General features: G+C 48.9%; 1 protein-coding gene across 5 annotated transcripts in view; it reads left to right on the forward strand.

The window, feature by feature from the left end:
• The first annotated feature begins 1,170 nt into the window (after positions 1–1,170).
• The window catches only part of HLCS (holocarboxylase synthetase), a 161,556-nt gene continuing 139,716 nt past the window's right edge, over positions 1,171–23,010 (forward strand). Inside the window, exons 1-4 of one of the 5 annotated variants that reach the window (XM_083171726.1) lie at positions 1,171–1,317; positions 5,655–5,997; positions 11,055–11,210; positions 22,070–22,232. In XM_083171726.1, the coding sequence (XP_083027852.1) occupies positions 5,785–5,997; positions 11,055–11,210; positions 22,070–22,232 (532 nt within the window). In that variant the 5' untranslated portion in view covers positions 1,171–1,317; positions 5,655–5,784. Of the gene's footprint in view, positions 1,318–1,413; positions 1,554–5,654; positions 5,998–11,054; positions 11,211–22,069; positions 22,233–23,010 lie in introns of those variants that run through there. The other 4 variants (XM_083171730.1, XM_083171728.1, XM_083171727.1 and 1 more) reach the window with 4 other exon arrangements.

Below are 23,010 nucleotides of genomic sequence, written 5' to 3' on the forward strand. Positions count from 1 at the left end.
CTCCCGCGGGTTGTTAGGGAAGGTTTCTGTCGTCTGTACATGTAGCCCAATTTTAACAAGTTGCTCACAAAAAGCTGCATATTACTAGATTTCATTCATCATATCGTTCAGTATTTATGCAAAATATCGTACCAATGCACCGTATCGGATGCAATACATCGCGCATCTGCGATGTGCCACTGACGGCTGCACATAAGACTTATCTTATGTGCAGCCTATACAACCTCCTACTCTCATGTCATACACTTGCGATTTGGGTGGATTTCACCTGATTTCTCGTCCCGACCCGTCAGAATTGGGGGCCCTTAGTATAAGCTTAGTGGCTTACTGTGATCATTGGGCCTACATATGTCTGATGTGCTGTATTTCATAAACTGCACTCTGTTTGGGCAGACTATAGCTTGTTGCATGCTAAATATAGGCTAAAGGAAGACAACTTGTGGGAAGAACTACATGTTCCAGCTTACCCTGTCAGTATTTTAGATTTACTGGCTCAGAAACCCAGAAGAAGAGAACCGGTGGCTCTATGGTGATGTAGAACTACAAGTCTCAGCATAGCCTGGTATTGTACATATTACAGGGACAATTCCGCGGCGGCGTCAGAGTTAGTAATGGTGACATTTCCCATAGCTCACACCCATGTTGGGGTGGACAATGTTGTGCTACCATGATTCTTGGCAATACACGGAGGCCACACAGCACTACTGCCCCTTTGTGTACCATAAGCCAACCTGCGGATGTCTACAGATGTTGAACCACAAGTATCAGCAAGTCCTGCAAGTGCCTCCATAGGCCACTGGAGGTTCATTATGCAAAATATACATACAAACGTTATTGTTTAACAAATCAATACTGAATAATTCTGTCAGCAGCTATCTCTTATGGTGTATCTAAAAAATACTACAAGTCCCAGCATGCACTACCGGCCTTCAACTGCGAGCGGGACTGGTGGTTGTGGATGATAGACAGACTGCCCTGCCTACTCTGAGCCGGTAGGACAGTTACGTCCCACCCTCAAACGCCCCGCCCTCATTATCCAGTCCCTTTCTACCACCGACATCATTACCCCGCCCCTACATATACCACAGCGCTTCCTATTGGAGGAGATCGGCAGCGTTATCCAATCAAAACCAACTAACTTTTCCCTGTCATATATCCACCAATCCAGGAAAAAGTAACAAACCGTCAATGAGCCTCTGTGTTACAGATATTGACCTGCAGTGATTGGTCAGAGTGATGTGACAGGCGCAGCAGGGTAGTGTGTACTCCTGTGTGAATGGAGTTTGGTTTCGTTTCTCCAGCTCTCCAGAAGTGAATGTGAGTTCTTCTCTGTGCCCTCACTGCCCTGTTATGTGATGTCTGACAGGTCACGGTGCATGCTGGTCCCTGCTGATCCCTATACCAGAGGCCAGAGGAGCCAGCTGCAGATTGGGACACTTGTTACTATTGAGGGTAGCTGATAGTAATGGCAGCAGGGTGCCTGGTACTGCTCCCTGAACCCTACTGATTCCTCTACCATAGACAATGGGTACTTTCTGCAGCTGGGAACACTGGTACATACTGACGGTAGCTGGTGTTAATGGCAGGGTGCCTGGGGTTATGGTATAGTGAATCTACAAGGTCTACATTGACCACCCTAAGTCAAACCCATCTAGTTTGATGCCTAAATATAGTCGACCGCGACAGTAATGGAAGTTAGACACCAGCGTGATGGGTTGGTGGTCGGCGGTGACACGGTCGAGGACAGAAGTTTTTCACATGGCCCGGCACACTATTATAATCTCACTCTATGTCCACTTGGATAGTACAGTATGAACCAAGTTGACCTGTGACATTTGGGCCCCCCAAAAAAGTGAGAGAAACTCATATCGACCATGTGACCGTCGTCCACGCATCAATATAACGCTGGCGTCTAACTTTATCTGTCACACATATAGCTTGCCATAGGGTCACTTTGGACACCTCTGCAAAGCATTTTCTTATATTGCGTTAATAAGAGAATGCAATATACTGAATAATAATGAACTCCCCCCTGGTTCCTGGTGTTAAGAATTTAGGGCCACATGTAACAAGCTTCAAAAAGTGTTAAAATGGAGATCGATAAACAGCCAGCCAATCAGCTAGTACCTGTCATGTTACAGGCTGGGTTTAAAAAATGACAGGTAGGAGCTGGTTGTTTATCACTCTCCACTTTATCACTTTTTGAAGCTCCTTAGTTGCTTATATTTTTGCATGTCTGGACTTGCGGTAAGCAGTAGCCGTTAATTACTTTCTGGAAAAAAGAAAGGTCTGGTGATCAGTGCGCTACTATCTGCAGCTGGTACTGAGACTTGTCAGGTCTCGAAACAAATGAGTAGGAAAAAAGGGGGAGGTGTACCAGCGCTGGCTGAAGTTAATTTTTATAAAGAATATAAAAAATGGTATAATGGAACGGTATCCTTTACAATATTTATTATCAATAAAAAATGCTAAAATAGCTGTACCAATAATAGGTAATATGTAGATAAAACAGGGGGTTACAATAAAATCATAATAAAGGACATTCAATCGGCATCATAGTAAATTGTGGGCATTTGGAGTATATATATATATTACCACACAGACGTCACAGATGTTAGTCCCATATAGCAGCAGATATCCAGGTGGCCAAAGGCAGTCCCAAAACACAGAGTCCAGTGGTAGAATTAGGTTCCTCTGGTGGGAAAGATGGTAAACCTGGAGGAAGAATGGAGTATCCAGTCGCTGCCTCGGATGATGAGTCCGGATGGGGTGGTGCAGGTGCACGGTGCGTGGTCAGCTGTGGTAGAATTTAAGCCCAATGGTGATGCGATCAAAGGGAATGTCCAACAGTGGGTGGCTCAACGCGTTTCCCTGGGTCAAACACCCAGCTTCTTCAGGAGCAGGTATATGTGTGTCACCCTGCTAGGCTGTTTAAATACCCTGCTGGTAATTACCAAATTGGGAACAGCTGTACAATATGCATAAGGATTTAGGATACCGTTCATAAAAATAAATAATTTGACCTTTGACCAGAAGGCAGATTCTACTAGTTAGTTGTCACAAAATAAATACATATAATAATTCATGTGGAAATAATATTTTAAAATCATTATACCAAAGGTTCCCGAGTCATGTGATCCATAATGGTCACATGGTTCGGAAGTGATGTAAATAAAGAAGTATATATATACATATTATGCCATTTAATAATGGATCAGTCGTACCAATCTGTAATTTATAGTTTTATTAGTTGTGTGTAGGTATAATCAGAGAGTGGAAAACATGCTTAAATAAGCTGGATAATACCGAGGAGAGAGAATGCTGCGTGATGTAGCTGATCACGTGCTTGTTGTAGACCAATAGGAGCTTGTCACGTGACCCATGATGTAGTTGGTCTCTCCTCGGTATTATCCAGCTTATTTAAGCATGTTTTCCACTCTCTGATTATACCTACACACAACTAATAAAACTATAAATTACAGATTGGTACGACTGATCCATTATTAAATGGCATAATATGTATATATATACTTCTTTATTTACATCACTTCCGAACCATGTGACCATTATGGATCACATGACTCGGGAACCTTTGGTATAATGATTTTAAAATATTATTTCCACATGAATTATTATATGTATTTATTTTGTGACAACTAACTAGTAGAATCTGCCTTCTGGTCAAAGGTCAAATTATTTATTTTTATGAACGGTATCCTAAATCCTTATGCATATTGTACAGCTGTTCCCAATTTGGTAATTACCAGCAGGGTATTTAAACAGCCTAGCAGGGTGACACACATATACCTGCTCCTGAAGAAGCTGGGTGTTTGACCCAGGGAAACGCGTTGAGCCACCCACTGTTGGACATTCCCTTTGATCGCATCACCATTGGGCTTAAATTCTACCACAGCTGACCACGCACCGTGCACCTGCACCACCCCATCCGGACTCATCATCCGAGGCAGCGACTGGATACTCCATTCTTCCTCCAGGTTTACCATCTTTCCCACCAGAGGAACCTAATTCTACCACTGGACTCTGTGTTTTGGGACTGCCTTTGGCCACCTGGATATCTGCTGCTATATGGGACTAACATCTGTGACGTCTGTGTGGTAATATATATATATACTCCAAATGCCCACAATTTACTATGATGCCGATTGAATGTCCTTTATTATGATTTTATTGTAACCCCCTGTTTTATCTACATATTACCTATTATTGGTACAGCTATTTTAGCATTTTTTATTGTTAATTACTTTCTGCCTGGTGCATGTAAAGCACGCCCAAAACATGAATAATTAATGAGGATCCCTCCTGTGAGGCCACACCCCCATTTTCTCCACAATGGGTGCATGGCCAGAGCTCTGTGAGCTGCTGGCTATGCCCCCCATCCCTCTATCTTCTTGACTAGATGCTGCGCGCATGTGCACAGCGTGTATTTACTGCTGCTCTGTGCAGCAGAGCAACGACTGGCAGGGCGACTCCCTACTGGCCACCCCACCGTGGGACAGCCCCATAAAATGTGTGTTGACTGTTCTCATGTCACCCTTTAGTGGCTGGAATGTGCTGCTAAGTAGTTGAGTGGCTTGGAGCGTAGCTCTGCAAGGAGGTGCCAATATTATTTTATTACTTATAGTAGGGATGGGGAACCTTCGGCCCTCCACCTGTTGTTCAACTGCACATCCCAGCATCCCCTGCTACAGTTTTGCTATTTGGCCATACTAAAACTGTTGCAGGGCATGCTGGGATGTGTTGTTTAACAACAGCTGGATGGCCGAAGATTCCCCATACTTGACTTATAGATAGATATATGTGCATGTGTCCCCTTTCCCTGTTAGGCAGGCGTCTTTATTTCTGTAATAGTAGGGTTCTTTGCTGTGTAATGTGGTTTATTAAGCAACGTTTGGGCTGTTTTGAGGAGAAACCAGTTGAATACACTGTAAATAAAGTAGGCAGACACCAGATGGTCAACAGTGAAATGGTGGGTTAGGCTTTTGGTGGGGGGTTAAGTTTAGGCTGCTGGAGGTGACTGTTAGGGTCATCGCTTGGTGAGGCGTTAGGCTGCTGGGTGGGACAGTTAGGGGTAGTCATTTTGTGAGGGGTTAGGCTGCTGTAGGGGACATTAGGGGTAGGCACTTGGTGGTGGATTAGGGTTAGGCTGCTGGAGATGATGGTTAGGTGCTGGCACTTGGTAGTGGATTAGGGTTAGGCTGCTGGAGGGGACGGTTAGGTGTTGGCACTTGGTGGTGGATTAGGGTTAGGCTGCTGGAGGGGACGGTTAGGTGTAGCCATTTGGTGGTGGATTAGGGTTAGGCTGCTGGAGATGATGGTTAGGTGTTGGCACTTGGTAGTGGGTTAGGCTGCTGGAGGGGACGGTTAGGTGTAGCCATTTGGTGGTGGATTAGGGTTAGACTGCTGATGGGGATGGTTAGGGATAGGCATTTGCTGGGGGGGTTAAGGTTAGGCTGCTGGAGGTGACTGTTAGGGTCATCGCTTGGTGAGGCGTTAGGCTGCCAGGTGGGATGGTTAGGGGTAGGCACTTCGTGAGGGGTTAGGCTGCTGGGGGGGACGTTTGTGTAGGCACTTGGTGCCGAAACTTCTGTCTTTGTCTATTTGTTTTTTTTTATTGTTTTTGTTTTGTTCCATAGAGCAGGATTTTGATTCTGGATGTAACGAGAACCGAGCCTCAGGGATCCCCCGACATTTTACACCTATGCGAGAACTCTAATCAGTGGGCCCTGGGGCCCCTGTCCTCCATGCTGCACGTGTGTGAACGCCATGCTCATTACCCTCTGCTACGTGTATTTGTGGCTGCGCTTACGCTCGTCTTACGCTTTGCTGATCAGGAGCTGTGTGCGCCAGTTACATCGGAGCAGCTCCTTCACCTTCTGCACCCAGGGCAGGAAGATCCATAGTGAGCGGCAGGGCCCAGCGGAGGATAAGTTCTGCCTGAAGTTGGGCAACAAGGCCTTCCTCATTGACCGTATTCAGGTACTTTCTTTTCCAGTCTTTGTCACCCATTGTATGACGAGGTTGCTCTGAAATAGTGCTTCACTAATAACCTGATTCCCACATTTCCTTCTGTCTGGAGGTCATTCAGTTAGGTGCGATATGGTGTAAACTCAATCCCTGGGAGAGGTGAAACGTCGGGACTGAGTAGGTGTTTTCTTCTCCTTCGGTTGGTCTATTCGGCCGCTGCGGGGGAGACTCATCGAAAAGCCCGGTGGAGTATCCATTCCCATGCCGGGGGGCCGGAAAGGGCCTGCTGGTGAGGCGGAGAAACACTTGGTCGGACGCTGACTGGCTGGCTGCCTGGAGTCCGAGGCTGCACTGTGCCCCCGGGGAAACTCGGGGGTGCCGAACATGCACGGGTGATCCCCAAATCACCATGCACTAGTAAGCACTAGCACTGCGCACTTCCCTTTAGGCTAGCGCTTCACGTCCTCACCCCGTCCTTTTGGATGGGGTAGGACAATTTTTCACACCCCCCACCCCGGCCTTCTGGCTGGGGTCCTCTTTATTATTTATTTCTTTTCCCTCTTCACGTTCGTGCACTTTTACACGTTTTCTGTTTTCTGTAGTGTGTCACGTTTTTTTGGGTTGTGTGGTCGTCCCTTACGGGCCTTCCATTTCCCCAATGTGCCAAAGCTCTCGCCTTTTGGGGAGAGCTGCGGTCCCCCCGAGGACGACCCCGAGCCGCAAGGCGGAGGGAAGTCCACTGCGGGTCTCTCCAAACCATGGGGTGCGGAGGACCCACCGTCCTAACCCTTTCGGGGGTTGAGGAATGAGGGTCTCTCTAAGCTTCGGCGAAGAGGACCCACCGTTCCCTACTTTCCTCTCTTCGGCCTTATGGTTGAGAGGGGTTAGGGGAAAAACGGGGCCCGTCTCCTTCGGGAGATAAGCCCACTCGATCGCACGGCCACTTTTGCACGTGTTTAGGCACAGCACTGGTGGTAGGGAGCACACCTCGGGCTCCTGAGTTTCTTCAAACTCATGGTGTAAACTCAGGAGTGGCCAAATCGGTCTTCTTAATCTACCAACAGTGACAGTTTGTAATGACTGCACCTATGCCCTAGCTAGGTGGTCTGGAAAACATGGACTGATAAGGTGATAAGGTTGTGATCCGAGAGAGGGAATGGGGTGTTAGTGAATTCAGAAACAGAGCACAACCTAGTGAATACAAGATCAAGGCAGTGGCCCTCCTTGTGAGTAGAGGCCATTGGGCGAGGCCAAGAGAGGCTGTTAGAGAGAGGAGGTTAGAGGCATGAGGAGAAAGTGGGCTGTCAATAGCGATATTGAAATCACCCGTGATAATGGTGGAAATGTCAGAAGATAATACGTGTGGGAGCCAGGCAGAGAAATCTTCCAGAAGTTGATGTTTGGGAAGCCCAGGTGGGCGATAGATAGCTGCAACACGCAGAGAGAAAGGGTGATAACCCTGATAGAGGGAACTTCAAATGATGTGAATGTGAGTGATGGAACCCGAGAAGTGTAATTTGTGAGTAAACTGGTTCTTTAAAAAAACCACAAGTGAGCTGTTGCTCACTAAAAGGTGAACGTTAGGACTTCAGTTCTTGGAGGCCTATTGTTAAGATGTTCAGTTTCCTTTTCATACAATGCATTTTCCTGAGCATAGCAGTGCCACACATGGTAGCTTAGAGGTAGCACTGTGTCTTTGGCTGATTGGGAGTGTAGCCTGTGACTTAATATACTGGGGAAAGGAAGCATGGCAGTATAGTTCTGCTTCACACAATGCATTTGCCTGAGCACAACAGTGCCACACATGGTAGCTTAGAGGTACTGCACTGTGTCTTTGGCTGATTGGGAGTGTAGCCTGTGACTTAATATACTGGGGGAAGGAAGCATGGCAGTATAGTTCTGCTTCACACAATGCATTTGCCTGAGCACAACAGTGCCACACATGGTAGCTTAGAGGTACTGCACTGTGTCTTTGGCTGATTGGGAGTGGAGCTTGTGACCTAATATACTGGGGGAAGGAAGCATGGCAGTATAGTTCTGCTTCACACAATGCATTTGCCTGAGCACAACAGTGCCACACATGGTAGATTAGAGGTACTGCACTGACTCATGAGTCTGAGATAATCAGTGAACTGTATCATACCTCCCAACAGTCCCGATTACAGAGGGACAGTCCCGATTATCAGGGCCTGTCCCGCTGTCCCTCCCGCGGCCGGCAGTGTCCCGCGGTGAGGGGGGCTGTTGGGAGTCCCCCCTGTCGGCTGCTAAGCAGCGGGGAATAAACGCTGTGCGCATGCGCACAGCGTCTATTCCCGCAGCCAGGGGGCTGGGGGCATGGCTAGAGGCTCACAGAGCCTCTGGGTCATGCCCCCATAGCGGCAAAATGGGGGCGTGGCCTCGCGGGGGGAGCCGCGAGTATAGGCCACGCCCCAAAATTAGGCCACGCCCCTCGAAATTTCCAACGCGCGCACAGCTACGTCCCGCCTCCAGCTCAGGAAAAGTTGGGAGGTATGCTGTATGAATCTTATTAATGTGAATTTTATTCAAAGTGAGGTAGTGAATGTTTAAAAGAACTTGTTCTTTTCACGTAGTGAGCCACTTTGGTCATCTCTAGAAGGAACTAGTGGTAGGACTGTGTATGTGCACAACTGGGACAGTAATATACCTACCCCACCTCCTTTACTGTTAGGCCTGGAGCTGTGAGTGAAGTGTAAACCACCATGTGATAGTGCTGCAGGGGAGGCCGTGTCTGATTGTGTGACTTGGAGGGTGACATGTGACATTTATGAGGTTGGTTAGATTTCTATATTGTTTTGATTCAGCTGGATGTGAGTGTGGCAGGTGGTTAGGGCCTGGATTCCTGGATATATCACCAGCTAATAAAAGCAGAAGAGCTAAATAAGCACTGACTACACCCAGGACCCAGTGAGACCCTCCCCCAGCAATAGCTTAGTAATAAAACTGTTTAAACAAACAAACCAGGACACCAACTATGATTTAGCAAAGCATCATGGCCTCTTCCAATAGTCAGGAGATAGCAAACATTCCAGGTTTTTAACAACCCATCAAATGCATAGGCAATGTATTATAAAAGATACCTTATGCCTATTGGGGTGCCGGACAGGTTCCCGACAGTCCGGATCCCGACAGTAATTTACCCGACGTTGGGATCCCGATTGTCAAAACGCCGACAGCCGGGTGCCCAACGGCCAACCGCTATTTTCCCTCGTGGGGGTCCACAGCCCCCATAGAGGGAGAATAGAATAGGTGGCCACCGTGCCCGCAAGAGGCTTTTTTTGCGCTCGCCATGCTGTCTGACTCAGGGCAGTCGGGATAATGACTGTCGGAGTCACATACCACACCCGCCTATTGCAATGCTTTCATTCCCCATCACCCAATTAGCCCATTAATATTTCATTGCAGTCAATAGAGATAATCTGCAGGGGTGTTATACAATAGTTACAAATGAGGAGTAACACTGCACCAGTGATGGCTAACCTTGACACGCCAGCTGTTATTGAACTACACATCCCAGCATGCCCTGCATCAGTTTTAGCATGGCCAAATAGCAAAACTTTAGAAAGTCATGCTGGGATATATAGTTCAACAACAGCTGGAGTGCCAAGGTTATCCATCACTGCACACTGTTATGTCTAGTTACCTAACAGAGATATGTATAGGCAGTTGCATGAACAAGAGATACGTGTTGGGGGGTGGGGATTTTTTTTCACTCAAAACCTTTTCCACATCGACCTATTGCTTGTGTCGACCTATTAACTGCCGACCAATAGGGTTCGACCTATCGACCGCCTCCCTCTGTTTGTGGTGTGTGTTTGTGAGTATTTTTCTTTTGTCGGCTTGCACCGTTTTGTTCACAGACCACCCACGCAGGAAGTGGCCTATGCGCCCCATGCTGAATCAGCCCCATAGTGTTCCACGCCTCATAAAAATAAAGGATTTTCGTATATTTTTCTCCCTGCGGCCTAACTGTGAAATTCTAATTCCGGTGCGTGATTCAGTAAAAATGTTCAGCGTCCAACGGAAATCTACGAAGTTGTGAGTTCTAATGCAGATGGAAGGTTGCCCATAGCAACCAATCCAATCTGTTATCTTCTAGAAGGTTCTAAAAGAATAAGTAGAATCGGATTGTTGCTATGGGCAACATCTCATCTTCAACAGAAATCCCATCTTAGTGAACTTACCCATATGACTTCTGTTATTTTCCCCAGACCTGGCAGCATTTGACATATGGAATAATCCTGAGGTAATTGTAGTTTGCTCAATATCTACAATAACATGACTAAACTGTGGCCCCGGATCAGACTACAGCAGAAGCTTTCCCTGCATGGATTTACTAATTCCATATCCTCCAGTACAGCATGCTTAGTTAACTATACATGTTCCCGCCAGCCCCGCCATCTTACATCTGGTGCTTGGACAGTTTGACTGATATATGAGGCGCAGTCTAATGGCCACGAGGGGAAGCAGCGGTCTACCTGCTCTGGCCTGGCGGGAAATTAGGATGAAATAGAGATCATTACACACGGAAGTTTTCTTTTTTTACCTCACTTATTGAACCCCCTCATATTTCAGCTTTAGGGCCAGATTCTCTAAGCTTCAAAGGTGATAAAATGGAGAGTGATAAACTGCCAGCCAATCAGCTCCTACCTGCCATGTCATAGACTGTGTTTGAAAAATGTCAGACAGGAGCTGATTGGCTGGCTGTTTATCACTCTCCATTTTATCACTGTTGAAGCTTAGAGAATCTGGCCCTTAAATCCATAGTAGTGGGTTGCTACGTACAGCCTTATTAATACCTGTGGCTGCTGGGAGTTCTAGTTCTACGACGGCTGATCTGCCTCAGGTTTCACTTATGGTACATACCAAGGCCCGTGCTTGTGCAGAGTTACTGACTGACCAGAACGCTGTGTTATCACTAGCACTAGGAGGAATGATGGTGTTAATATAACGCATGTAACATTACAGCTGCCTGAGGAACCTGTATTTCGTTATGGCAATTTACGTTTATTTTTCACCTTGTTTTCAACGTCCTTTTTTTTATTCCCCAGCTCTTTGAAGATTTGAACAAGTGGAATCTGTTAGTGGGATCGCCTAGCGATAAGGATCTCGGAGTGGGGCGAATAGCCTTCATTACTGAGAGTATTTCGTTACCCAGAGGCCTGTTATCTGCAGCAGCATCACTCCCGGCTAAAGAGGTGATCAATGTGTGTACCTGTTGTCTTCCTCCGCTCATGTTGTGTAAACCTTCAGTGTGCAGAGAACCATCTCTATATAAACAGGGACAGCCAGAAAATGGCGACAACTTTGTCTCTCAATCAATGCGCTCAAATGGTCAGTTTCAAAATGATGAACTATACTTTGTTTCACAGCAGGATGGATTTAAGTGGGGTGTCCCCATGCTGTTTGACATAAGCACTGCGCAGGTCGTTCTATGTGCAAATTGGCAGGCTGCATCTATCAAAACCTGTGCAGTTCCTCTTCCCTACCTCGGGTGTCGCTCTTTGCTTCGGTGATTGTAGCACAGGTCTGGTCTGCATATCAGTGCTGAAATACAGATCACACTGTGATCTGTATTTTGAAAGGTGCTAGAATGAATACTATCAACAACTGGCAAAGATGTGGCAAAAGCTGGCGATACCCCTCTAAAGCCTATGGGCTTCTTACCACATCCCCCGCCGCCTCACACTGGCCGCGCTGCCCCCTCTCACCTGTGTCCGGGCAGCCTCTTGCTGTGCTTCCCAGACCAGTGACCTCCTCCGGTACTTGTGTAATATCTGGGCGCCTGATTTTTTGATTGTATGCCTTAACTTAAGGCATACAGGGGAAGATGGATTAAGCTATAACAAGAGATAAATGCAAGGGTGATAAGGAGAGATAACTGTCCAGCCAATCACCTGCTAACTGCCATGTTACAGCCTGTGTTTGAAAAAATAGGGGTACTTGTGTATTTTGGCGGCGCCCGTCGTGGGCATCGTGTGCCTTAACTTTAAGGCACAGGACGCGACGCGATGGACCCGATTTCTCCATAGGCTTCAATGTTAAAATATTTTGAACATTGAACCCGATGGAGAAATCGGGTCCATCGCGTCGCGTCCTGTACCTTAAAGTTAAGGCACACGACGCGACCGACGCGACCGACACGATTTCTCCATAGGCTTCAATGTTAAAATATTTTTAACATTTAAATACTGTCAGTCGCGTCGGACTTGTGCCATTATAATGGCACAAGATCAAATGTAGTTGTTAAAATCCATCTAACATAGAAAACAATGGGAAATGGGCCAATATGGCCCATTTCTCATTGTATATGGCCCCGTCATGTCCAAATATAACTGCCCCCCCATTGTGAGCGGCACCCCAGTATTGACGTCAACCCGAAGCGTGGCGAGCGCAGCGAGCCCGCGAGGGGCGGCGGTACGCCTCCTACGACCTTTTCATACCCCTACTATCCACGTCGGCGTGGAGTTGAGAATAGAATAGTGTGGCGAGCGCAGCGAGCCACCGAGCCCGAAGCGTGGCGAGCGCAGCGAGCCCCGCGAGGGGACGCGGATACCTTCACAGGTATCCGCGTCCCCACGCGGGCTTCACAGGTGTCCGTGGCCACGCGGACACCTGTGAAGTCCGCGAAGGGACGCGTTTACCTGTGAAGGTATCCGCGGGGCTCGCTGCGCTCGCCACGCTTCGGGCTCGGTGGCTCGCTGCGCTCGCCACACTATTCTATTCTCAACTCCACGCCGACGTGGATAGTAGGGGTATGAAAAGGTCGGAGGACACGCACCGCTGCGCTCGCCACGCTTCGGGTTGACGTCAATACTGGGGTGCCGCTCACAATGGGGGGGCAGTTATATTTGGACATGACGGGGACATATACAATGAAAAATGGGCCATATTGGCCCATTTCTCATTTTATTCCATGTAAAATGGACTTTATCAAGTCCATCTTATCTTGTGCCATTATAATGGCACAAGACCGACGCGACCGACACGATTTCAATGTTAAAATATTTTAACATTGAAGCCTATGGAGAAATCGGGTCCATCGCGTCGGTCGCGTCGTGTGCCATGTTAATGCACACGACGCGATGGACCCGATGGACCCGATTTTTCACACACGATGGACGCGATCCTCATCGTGGGCGCCGCCAAAATACACAAGTACCAAAATAGGATTTATGGTCTTACCTTGATAAATCCCTTTCTTTGAGTCCATAGGGGGCACAGGAGTTCACGCTGGGTATGAGAGGTGAGGTAGCAGAGCGTGCACCAAAGGGTTACAAAAATGTACCCAGCATGCTCCCTGCCTCCCTTCTCCCTCATAACCCGCCCCCTGACCCTGGGTCACCAGTTTCGTTAGCAAGCCCAAGGTAGGAGCAGAGCCAGAGAAGAAGGAAGAGCAAACGCACACCCACATAGCATACAGGCCCTAAAGCCATGGAACTTTCCTACATAGGAAGCCCCGCTACCAGGTGCGTCTGGGAGGGCGTCCTGTGCCCCCTATGGACTCAAAGAAAGGGATTTATCAAGGTAAGACCATAAATCCTATTTTCTTTTTCGTCCACTAGGGGGCACAGGAGTTCACGCTGGGACGTCCTAAAGCTGTCCCCCCACGGGTGGGGGGCGCTCCTGGACTGCGGAAAGCACATGTCTACCAAACTGTGCATTAGCCGATGCAAAGGTATCAAATGCATAAAACTTGATAAAGGTCTGGGAAGAGGACCAAGTAGCCGCCTTACAGAGCTGTTCAGCCGAGGCGCCTCGATTAGCGGCCCAGGATGTACCCACAGACCTGGTAGAATGTGCAGTAATCCCCTCCGGGGGAGTAATCAGTGCGGAAAGATACGCTTGTCGAACCACTGATCTGAGCCATCTCGTCAAGGACTGTTTGGAAGCGGGCCAGCCCCTCTTATTGGCCCCATAAAGCACAAACAGTGAACCCGACTTACAAGTTGACTTAGTCCTGTGAAGATAAATCTGCAACGCACGGACTACATCAAGAGAAGCTTCAGCTTCAGAAGAACCTGGAAAAGAAGGCACCACTATTTCCTGGTTAAGGTGAAACTCAGACACCTCCTTTGGAAGAAAATCCAGTTTGGTACAAAGAACCGCCCTGTCCGGGTGAAATACCAGAAAAGACGGTTTCCATGATAATGCACTCATGTCAGACCCCCTTCGTGCTGAGGAAATAGCCAACAAGAAGCCACCTTCCAGGATAGCCATTTCAGATCCACCTCCTCCAGAGGCTCGAAAGGAGACGATTGAAGTGCCCGGAAAACCTCTAAAGAGGGACACCTCAACAGCCAGCCCGTCAAAGCCAGGCGACTCAAGACCGGGTGTCGGAATGGCCCCTGTGAAATTAGGTCTGGACGCAGAGGTAGACTCAGAGGAGAGGCTACCAACAGGTTCCATAGATCCGCGTACCAACCTCGACGGGGCCAATCTGGGGCCACTAGGATCATCATTCCTCCCTCCTTCCTGAACTTCCACAGAAGGTGAAGTAGGAGTTGAAACAGGGGGAATGCGTACACTATCTTGCCGACTTAAAAAGTCTGCCTCAAAATTGAGAACCCCTGGGATGAAGACTGCAGAGATTGCAGAAATCTGCTTCTCCGCCCACCTGAATATCTTGGAGACTTCTTTCATCACTCCTTTGCTGCGTGTCCCGCCCTGCCTGTTGATAAAAGCCACGGGCGTGGTGCTGTCGGACCAGATCTTTACAGGGCACCCTCGGATGAGGGACCCCAACCTCTGAAGAGCCAGAAGGATTGCTCTCAATTCCAGGAGATTGATCGGAAGGCGACTCTCCTGAGCCGTCCAGCGACCCTGAAAAGATTGAGAATTGCAAACCGCTCCCCAGCCCCGTAGGCTGGCATCCGTGGTAAGCAAGACTCAGGTTGGAATCCAAAACGGGCGGCCCTGAGACAAGTTTCTGTCTTTAACCACCATGTGAGAGACAGGCGAATTTTCGGGGGCAGTGTGATCAATTGACTCCTTAGACAAGTATGATCTCCTGTCCACTGACTGAGAGTGTAAAGCCGAAGTGGGCGCGAGTGGAACTGTGTATACTCTACCATGTCGAAGACACCACCATACACTTGTGTACTGAGACCCTTCTGTGACCTATAAGGGAATGAATCTTCCTCTGAAGGGAAGTGGATCTTATCCTCTGGAAGATATACTCTCTACAACCGAGTGCCCAGCTGAGCTCCCAAGTGAAGTGTCCTTTGGGAAGGAGTAAGAAACGATTTCTTCCAGCTTATCCACCAACCGTGAGATAACAGAAGTGTAATCACGACCTGCAAATGACTATGTAGTAGGTCTGGGGACTTTGCCAAAATCAGTGGGCCGTCCAGGTATGGAATCATCCGAACCCCCAGTCGGTGCAGGTGTGCAGCCCTGACCGCCATCACCTTGGTGGACATCCTGGGAGCCGTAGATAGACCAAAAGGTAGCGCCCTGAACTGGAAGTGTTCGACCCGAAGGGCGAACCTCAAAGTGCTGATGTTCCTGTCGGATGGGGATGTGAAGTATATCTAGCGAGGCCATGAAGTCCCCTGGCTCCAGTGAAAGAATGATCGAACGCAGGGGCTCCATGCGAAACTTCGGCACTCGCAGAAAAATAGTGAGCGACTTCAGATTCAGGATAGGACGGTGAGAACCATCCAGTTTGTCAATCAAGAATAGGGTGGAGAAGAACCCCTGACCCCTCTGCTCCTGAGGAACTGGAACAATGACGTTCGAGTCCAAAAGAGAGCAGATGGAAAGCTGTAGCACTTGTCGTTTCGCTGGGTCCTTTGGAAGACCCGTGCAAAAATAACACTGAGGAGGTGGGGAACCGGAATGTCAGGGCATAGCCCCTGGAGACCACCTCCCTGACCCAAGCATCCGTCGAGGTGCTAGGTGCAGGGCTTGGCTCCCTTAGTGGATGAGGAAAATCTAGAGGAAGGACTAGTGCCCGTCGGACAAACCTCTCTCCACCTTGCCCGCCCACTCAGACACTGCCTTGGCCACCCATGACGCGGCAAGCGTGGTACACCTAATGGCCCCTGCCTGTGAAAAAGCAGTCCTGAGGAAATTCTCAGAGGGGTCCTTCAAAGATGAAGAATCCGAAATGGGCAGTACTGAAGCACGAGCTAATCGCGCAAAAATGATCATCCGCCAGGGGAGGATTTTCCCACTTAGCCCTCTCTGTGGGAGGAACAGGTTAAAAAGTAGTAAGTCGCTTTGAAAGCTGGAACCTTCTAAACAGATGAGACCACGCAGTCTCCAATAAATCCTCCATGAGGGCCGAAGGCGGGAGCTGGGCCGATAACTTCTTAAGATGCTTAAAAAGCAGGTCTTTACTTTTAGGGGAAGGAGCCTCATCCTCCATCTGGAGGACTGCCTTAAACTCCTGCATCAGAGACTCTACCTCCGCTGAGGACAAAGTGTCATCGGCCCCTGCGGATTCCGCCACTGAAGAGTAAGAACTCCCCTCTGAGCTGGAATCCGAATCGGAACGCGGAGAACCCGCATCGGGACTCTGCTGCCTACACTGCCTCCTGGAATCCCTGCCCGCCAGAGTAGCCGTCAACCCCTGCACAGATTGTGCAAAGGATTGCCACCAAGGGGGCTCTACATAAGCTGGAGCTGCCCCAACACTGGTGCTGGCCACTGCCACAGGGGGCATGGGCACAGGGGGCAGGGGCGCAGGAGGTACAGGAGTTGACAAGCGGTCAATATGTCAATACCTGAGTCAAGGTCGAAGCCCAGGCCGGTTCCTGCTGTGAAGGCGGCAGAAGATCTGCTTCAAGGGCCAAACACCTGGAACAGATATCCTCCTCCTGCCGAGAGAGTATGTCCACACATACCCTACAGGTACGCTGCATCGGAGATGGAGTCTCCTTGCCAGGTTTCGCCTTAGGCATACTGTCCATGAAAAAAGACAAAAAACACCAGCAGTTACAACACTGACACCCAAGCAACACACTTGCAGCCTTACCCACAAAGCTTTAGCAAAGCCATTTGGTATGGGCAGATAAACTCAACAATTCAGCAAGCTGAAAAGGAGACACCGTATATGCAAAGCCAATACTATGAATGGTGACAGTGTTTCAAACTTTCATCTCTTCCAATGATATTGGAAGGAAGACAGCAGCAGAGCCCAACAATCCAGCCAGCAGCAGGAGAGGAGAAATACCACACACACACCAGGCTCCAGGAGCAGGGTGTGGGGGAGAATCCCAGCAGCCTCCGTCTCTAAACCCAGCAAGTGCCAGAATGGCTGCTGATTAGGACCTTAATGAGGAGCTGGGACACCTGGGGCAATCCTACATCACCTGGTGTTCCTATGTGGTCACCCACTCAAGTACTAACCAGGCCCAATATACAGCATTAGCTGTAGATCCCAGGCTGTCTTCAAGCTTCCAATGATATTGGAAAGAAGACCTCCGCAGAGCTCAACAATCCAGCCAGCAGCAGGAGAGGAGAAATACCACACACACACCAGGCTTCCAGGAGCAGGGTGTGGGGGAGAATCCCAGCAGCCTCCGTCTCTAAACCCAGCAAGTGCCAGAATGGCTGCTGATTAGGACCTTAACGAGGAGCTGGGACACCTGGGGCAATCAGAGAGCAAGCCTCAGCACTTCCCCAGGGGTGGGGGAGGGACTAACCTACAGCACCTGGTGTTCCTATGTGGTCTCCCACTCAAGTACTAACCAGGCCCAATATACAACATTTCCAATGTGTATGGCTGTAGGTTCCCAGGCTGTCTAACCTCCCCCTCAGGCATCAACCCCCGGGACATAGCCTGACTAATTGTCCCTGGTGATCTAGTGGAAAGGTGGAGCAGTCCAGACCCCCACTGCCTGCCCCCCCGCTGACTCCCATACAAACGGGGGGGGGGGATCGCTGCTAGACGCGGCTCCCTGCAAGCAGGGAACCGCCGCTTACCTGCCCGGGGACGGAGTGCAGCATGCGGGAGCCTCCGAGAGAGGGTCCCGCAACGGAAGTCCCCAGCCCAGTCGCCAGCGCTGCCGTCGCCGCCGCCGAGTGATGGAGCTGCGCTGCCGGTGATTCACTAAAAGAGCACCCGCCGCAGCAGCTCTAACCCATGGCTGTTCTAACAGCCGCGATAATGGTGCTGCTCTCTCCTTGGCACCAAAGAAAAAACTGGTGACCCAGGGCCAGGGGGCGGGTTATGAGGGAGAAGGGAGGCAGGGAGCATGCTGGGTACATTTTTGTAACCCTTTGGTGCACGCTCTGCTACCTCACCTCTCATACCCAGCGTGAACTCCTGTGCCCCCTAGTGGACGAAAAAGAAAAGTCAGTAAGGAGCTGATTGGCTGGAGGTTTATCTCCTTATCACCCTTGCATTTATCTGTTGTTAAAGCTTAATACATCTGCCCCATTATCAGATGCGATGGACCCGATTTTTACATTGGATCCAATGTTAAATGGTCCCTGAGACCCAATTTTACATTGGGTTCAATGTTAAATGCCCCCCAGACCCCATTTTTTTGTTGTATACCCACCCTGTTCATACCCCCACTATCCAAGTGGGCATGGAGTTGAGCCCGAAGCGTGGTGAGGGGACGCGGATTACTTAACATGTATTCCGCGACCCCTCGCGGGGCTCGGTGGCTCGCTGCGCTCGGGGTCTGGGGGGGCATTTAACATTGGATCCAATGTAAAAATCGGGTCGCATCGCATGCGATTTGGTTGCATGCGATGCGATCGACCCGATTTTTCCTACCCGATGTCAAAATCGGGCGCCCAGATAATACACAAGTACCCCTCCTCCTCCCTAGTCCCGTACTTCCTCTTCTGGGTGCAGGGAGGAGGAGGAGAGCCCTGCAGCAGTTGGGCAGATGAGGCGGGGGAGAGCTGCGGCGACCCACTCACCCTTTCCCCCAACTGCTTCTTATCGCAAGAGCTGCCCTTTGCTGTACTAATCGCACATGTTAAAGCATATGCGATTACTATCGATGCCGTAGCCGGCGGAGGGGGGTAGGAAGGGTCGGCGGATGATAATGCATCCCTCCCAAGGTCAGTGTATACGGGAGATCTATGTTGTGAGAGATTTAAAATGAACATGTAGTGTTTTTGTTGATTAAGCCTCCTAATTGGCTTCTTTATCAGGTAATATTTATTGGTAATCCTTTCAATCACGTTACTTTTGTACTTCTTAGGGATTTGGTTGCAGAGTTAGTGACAGGTAGTCAGCATTTGAGGGAGGTGACAGGGTGTGTTGGGACGGGTTTTCTGGGTGTTCCCTAGTCAGCCACTCCGTATACACAAGCAGCTGGAGGGGCATCTTACATTATCGTTCCTACATTGTACTGAACCTGGACCTTCTTTTACACGGTTTCTACATAAAGCCCTGGCAATATGTCTGACAGTGACTGGCACTGTCCTGGGTCTGCCCTATTTTATGCTTTGGTTATACACTAGCATGTGGGATACGGTCATTGGGACTACTTGAGGTCGACAGGGTTGGAAGGTGGACGCAATCATTTGGTTGACAATTGCAAGGTCGACAGTCAAAATGTCAACATGATTTTTCACTTTTTTTATGTGCCAACAGTGGTATTTCATGCCCTATCGACCACTACAGCGTGGTGGGAGAAGAAAAAAGTATGCCCGGCACCGTGCCCCGAAGCGAGGGGGCACAGTACACTTTGTTGGTGTCCATGTTGACATTCGGGGGGAAAACTGTGAAAAACTCAAGTCAACCTTTTAATTGTGAACCTTGCCATTGTCGACCTAGTGCTTGCGTCGACCTTCCAACCCTGTCTACCTTAGCCATGTTGACCCATTTCAGGTGTCTACCTAAGCCATGGTCGACCCAATGCATGTCGACCCATACCCTGGCACGTAAAGGTTCAGCTACTTGCAAAAGGATAAGTTCCTTATCAAACATATGTGATTCTAGGTTGTGTAGTGAATATAGGTCACCACAATGCTGTCTCATTAGTATTATTTTCCTGTAATCTGATGCATAATATGAGATTGATCAAATGCGTGGAGAGTGATAAAATACCAACCAATCAGCTCCAGTCATTTTTCAAACACTGTTTGTAATATGACAGCTGGAAGCTGATTGGTAGGTTCTTTATGGCTCTCCAAAATTTGATACATCCCCCCCCCCATAATTACGCCTGACGCCTGCAGTTCCTGTGTACCCTACAGAAATGGGTATGGATCATTCAGTCGACCCAAGATAGGTCAACACTCCTTAGGTCGACAGGGTCCTTAGGTGGACAATGTAGAACTTCAACACGTATTATTTTATTTTATTTTTTTAGGCGTCCAATCTAGAAGTCTAGTTATTGACATTATCTAATGCTGCTCTCACATCCCAAAACCTGCTTAGACCCTGTATTTATAACGTTTCTCAAGCAGGTTTGCGGTGTGAAAGCAGCTGGAGAACAGGACACACAGTAACTATGAGACAGGCTGCTGGTGTCACCACGGTCAGGCTGCTGGTGTCACAATAGAAGACAGTAGCCAGGAAGCATCATCCCTGGCATGGCTACAGGCAGGTGGCAATACCCGCATGCCGCCCAGCTCACTACAGATCCCTGATGCGCACTTATCCCGCTCCGTGCATATGTAATGAGCAGGTCCCACTCATTACATATGCGCATATGTAATGAGTGGTCCAGCTCATTAACTATGCACTGCGCGGGACCAATAGTGCTCACTGCTGCCTGGGTACAGTATAAACCCGTTGCAAACAAAAACGGGTCTGAAATGGGTAGGACCCTGCTTTTTTACCGTTTTAAAATACCGGTTATTTTAAAATGGTGAATTTACTCTGGACCTTTCAGACTGCACATATTACCATTTTGAAACGGTAGAAAAACGTCAAAATACTGGGTAATAAGTGCGGTCTGAAAGGGGCATAAGTGTACAGCAGCCCCTCACATCACTCGGCACACTATTCTATTCTCTCTCCATGCACTAGTGGATGGTAGGGCATGAAATACCTCCTGTTCTGGAACCACAGTGGGGAAAAAAACAATAAAACAACCCATGTCAACCTTCTGCATTCTCGACCATCGTTCCCTGTCGACCTTCCGATGTTGACCTAACAAGTGTCGACCTAACGATGCAACCCACAGAAACACAGCTACAGCGTGCATAACACATCATAGTAGCTGATGTTCAAAAGCATAAAATCATTATATTTCATACACATAAATAATATAAATTCTGAGAGGTTAGTTCAGACGGCAAGGAAAAAAATATATAATTTCAACTTCTGTCATACCCAGAAGCGCAGCTAATTGGATCTGACCTTTATTCGGAAAATAATTTACCTCAGATTTATTTTCTCTTTTTACCACATAAATCAAAACCTATGGCAGTAAATGCGTGTGCGCTGTGGCCTACCATTTATACGTAAGCCTAGCTCTGAGCAGGACTGGTACTTGATTGCATAGCATGATTTGGGCCTGGCGTTTGCTTTCTTCCACAGGCCGGGGTTACCTGTCCTGATTATTCTGTACTAGTGCTACAAAGCATTTACTGTCTGTGATAATGAGATGTGGTTTGTCAGGACACAATGGCGCTCGTTGTGGGAAAGCCTCCTGTTTTGGGTCAGGGCGGCTTCCTCTGCTTTGATCCTGAAACGCTGTCTCCTTGCTTGTGTTCCTCTCAAGTCACAGGAAGAACCTGTCCCTGTTTACTTTTAGCCTGGCTGAATGGGAAGAGTATCTTGTACCTGGTCTTCAGTGCGACAAGACAAGGCTTTGATCAGGTTACCTCGGCCTTGTTGTGGTTGTGCTACAACTCATGTCCTGATGTTACTGGTTATGGAGGATGCACTTAGGTGCGGAACGGCTGTGCCGGAACAGAAACACGATCAGGGGGGATATTGCTACAGCGGCAGGAGGCGACACTTCTAGGACATTCTTGTCTAGTAGTGCGCGAGTCTGGGGATCTCTGTCATAGTACATGCAATGCTTTCAGGGTACAGGAGATAAAACAAATAATGTAGAGGACGGAAAATGTATTTATTATTCTCCCTGAGTGTGAGCTGATCTGATGTCTGACACAAGCTCTCTTCTCCCTCCCGCGCCAGGTTCTGAAGCTGTCCAGATTCTGTGTGCCGCTGGCTTTGTGTCATGGAGACTCCTCCAGGTTGCTGGCAGAAGCAAGCGTGGATAATTTCAGCGAGCTTGGCATAGCGTTCATGGAAGATCGCTTACAGATGGACAATGGATCACTGCTCCAGAAGATTACCTGTAAGATCACCGATTGTAGTTTTTTCCCCATAGTCAAATTCCCCCCCCCCCCCTCCCCCTCTATTTCTGGGTTTAGCCATTGTGGGCTGGTGGGGGCAGAGATGCTCATGCTTTAGGTTTAGAAGGGGTGAGTCCTAATACCTCTTTCACACCAGCCTAAATTCCTTGGTGTCTAGCGCTGGTGTGGAAGGTTCCCGGGCCAAAATCCCAGGAAAATTTCCCGGGATTTCAACCCTGCTACAGAGCAGGGTAGTTACCGAGTTCAACCCTGGTGTGCTGGTGTGAAAGGGGTAGGGATACTCAACCGGGTTGCCGGTCCTCGGTGTGTGCTATCAAACGGGGATCCACACAGGCAGCGGGTGCAGATGACTGGACAGGCGGCGGATGAAGATGACGCCGGAGAGCTGTGTCATCTGCGTCTAGTGCCTGACCTGTCATCTGCACCTGCCGCCTGTGTGAGAGTCACCCCGGCCTGCACCGAGGACCAGCAACCCAGGGTGAGTACTCTCCACCTGCTCCCGCCTCCGCCGCCATTCCGCCCTCATCCCGCCTCCTCCCCGCCTCCTTCACACATCAGAAAATGCAGGGGCTTTTCTGGTGTGAAAGGGGCCAGCCCAGGAATGGCCCGGCATGATCCCTGGGCCATATTCCTGGGTGGGTCCCTGCATTTTCTGGTGTGAAAGGGGTGTAACTGGAATATAAATTGCTGGGTAGGAATGAAGCTGTCTGGCATTTGTGGGCTATATGTAGAAGCAGCCAGTAAAATATAAATGCAAAA

Source organism: Crinia signifera, chromosome 2 (assembly GCF_055691185.1).
Source record: "Crinia signifera chromosome 2, ASM5569118v1, whole genome shotgun sequence".
NCBI classification, from domain to species: Eukaryota; Metazoa; Chordata; class Amphibia; order Anura; family Myobatrachidae; genus Crinia; species Crinia signifera.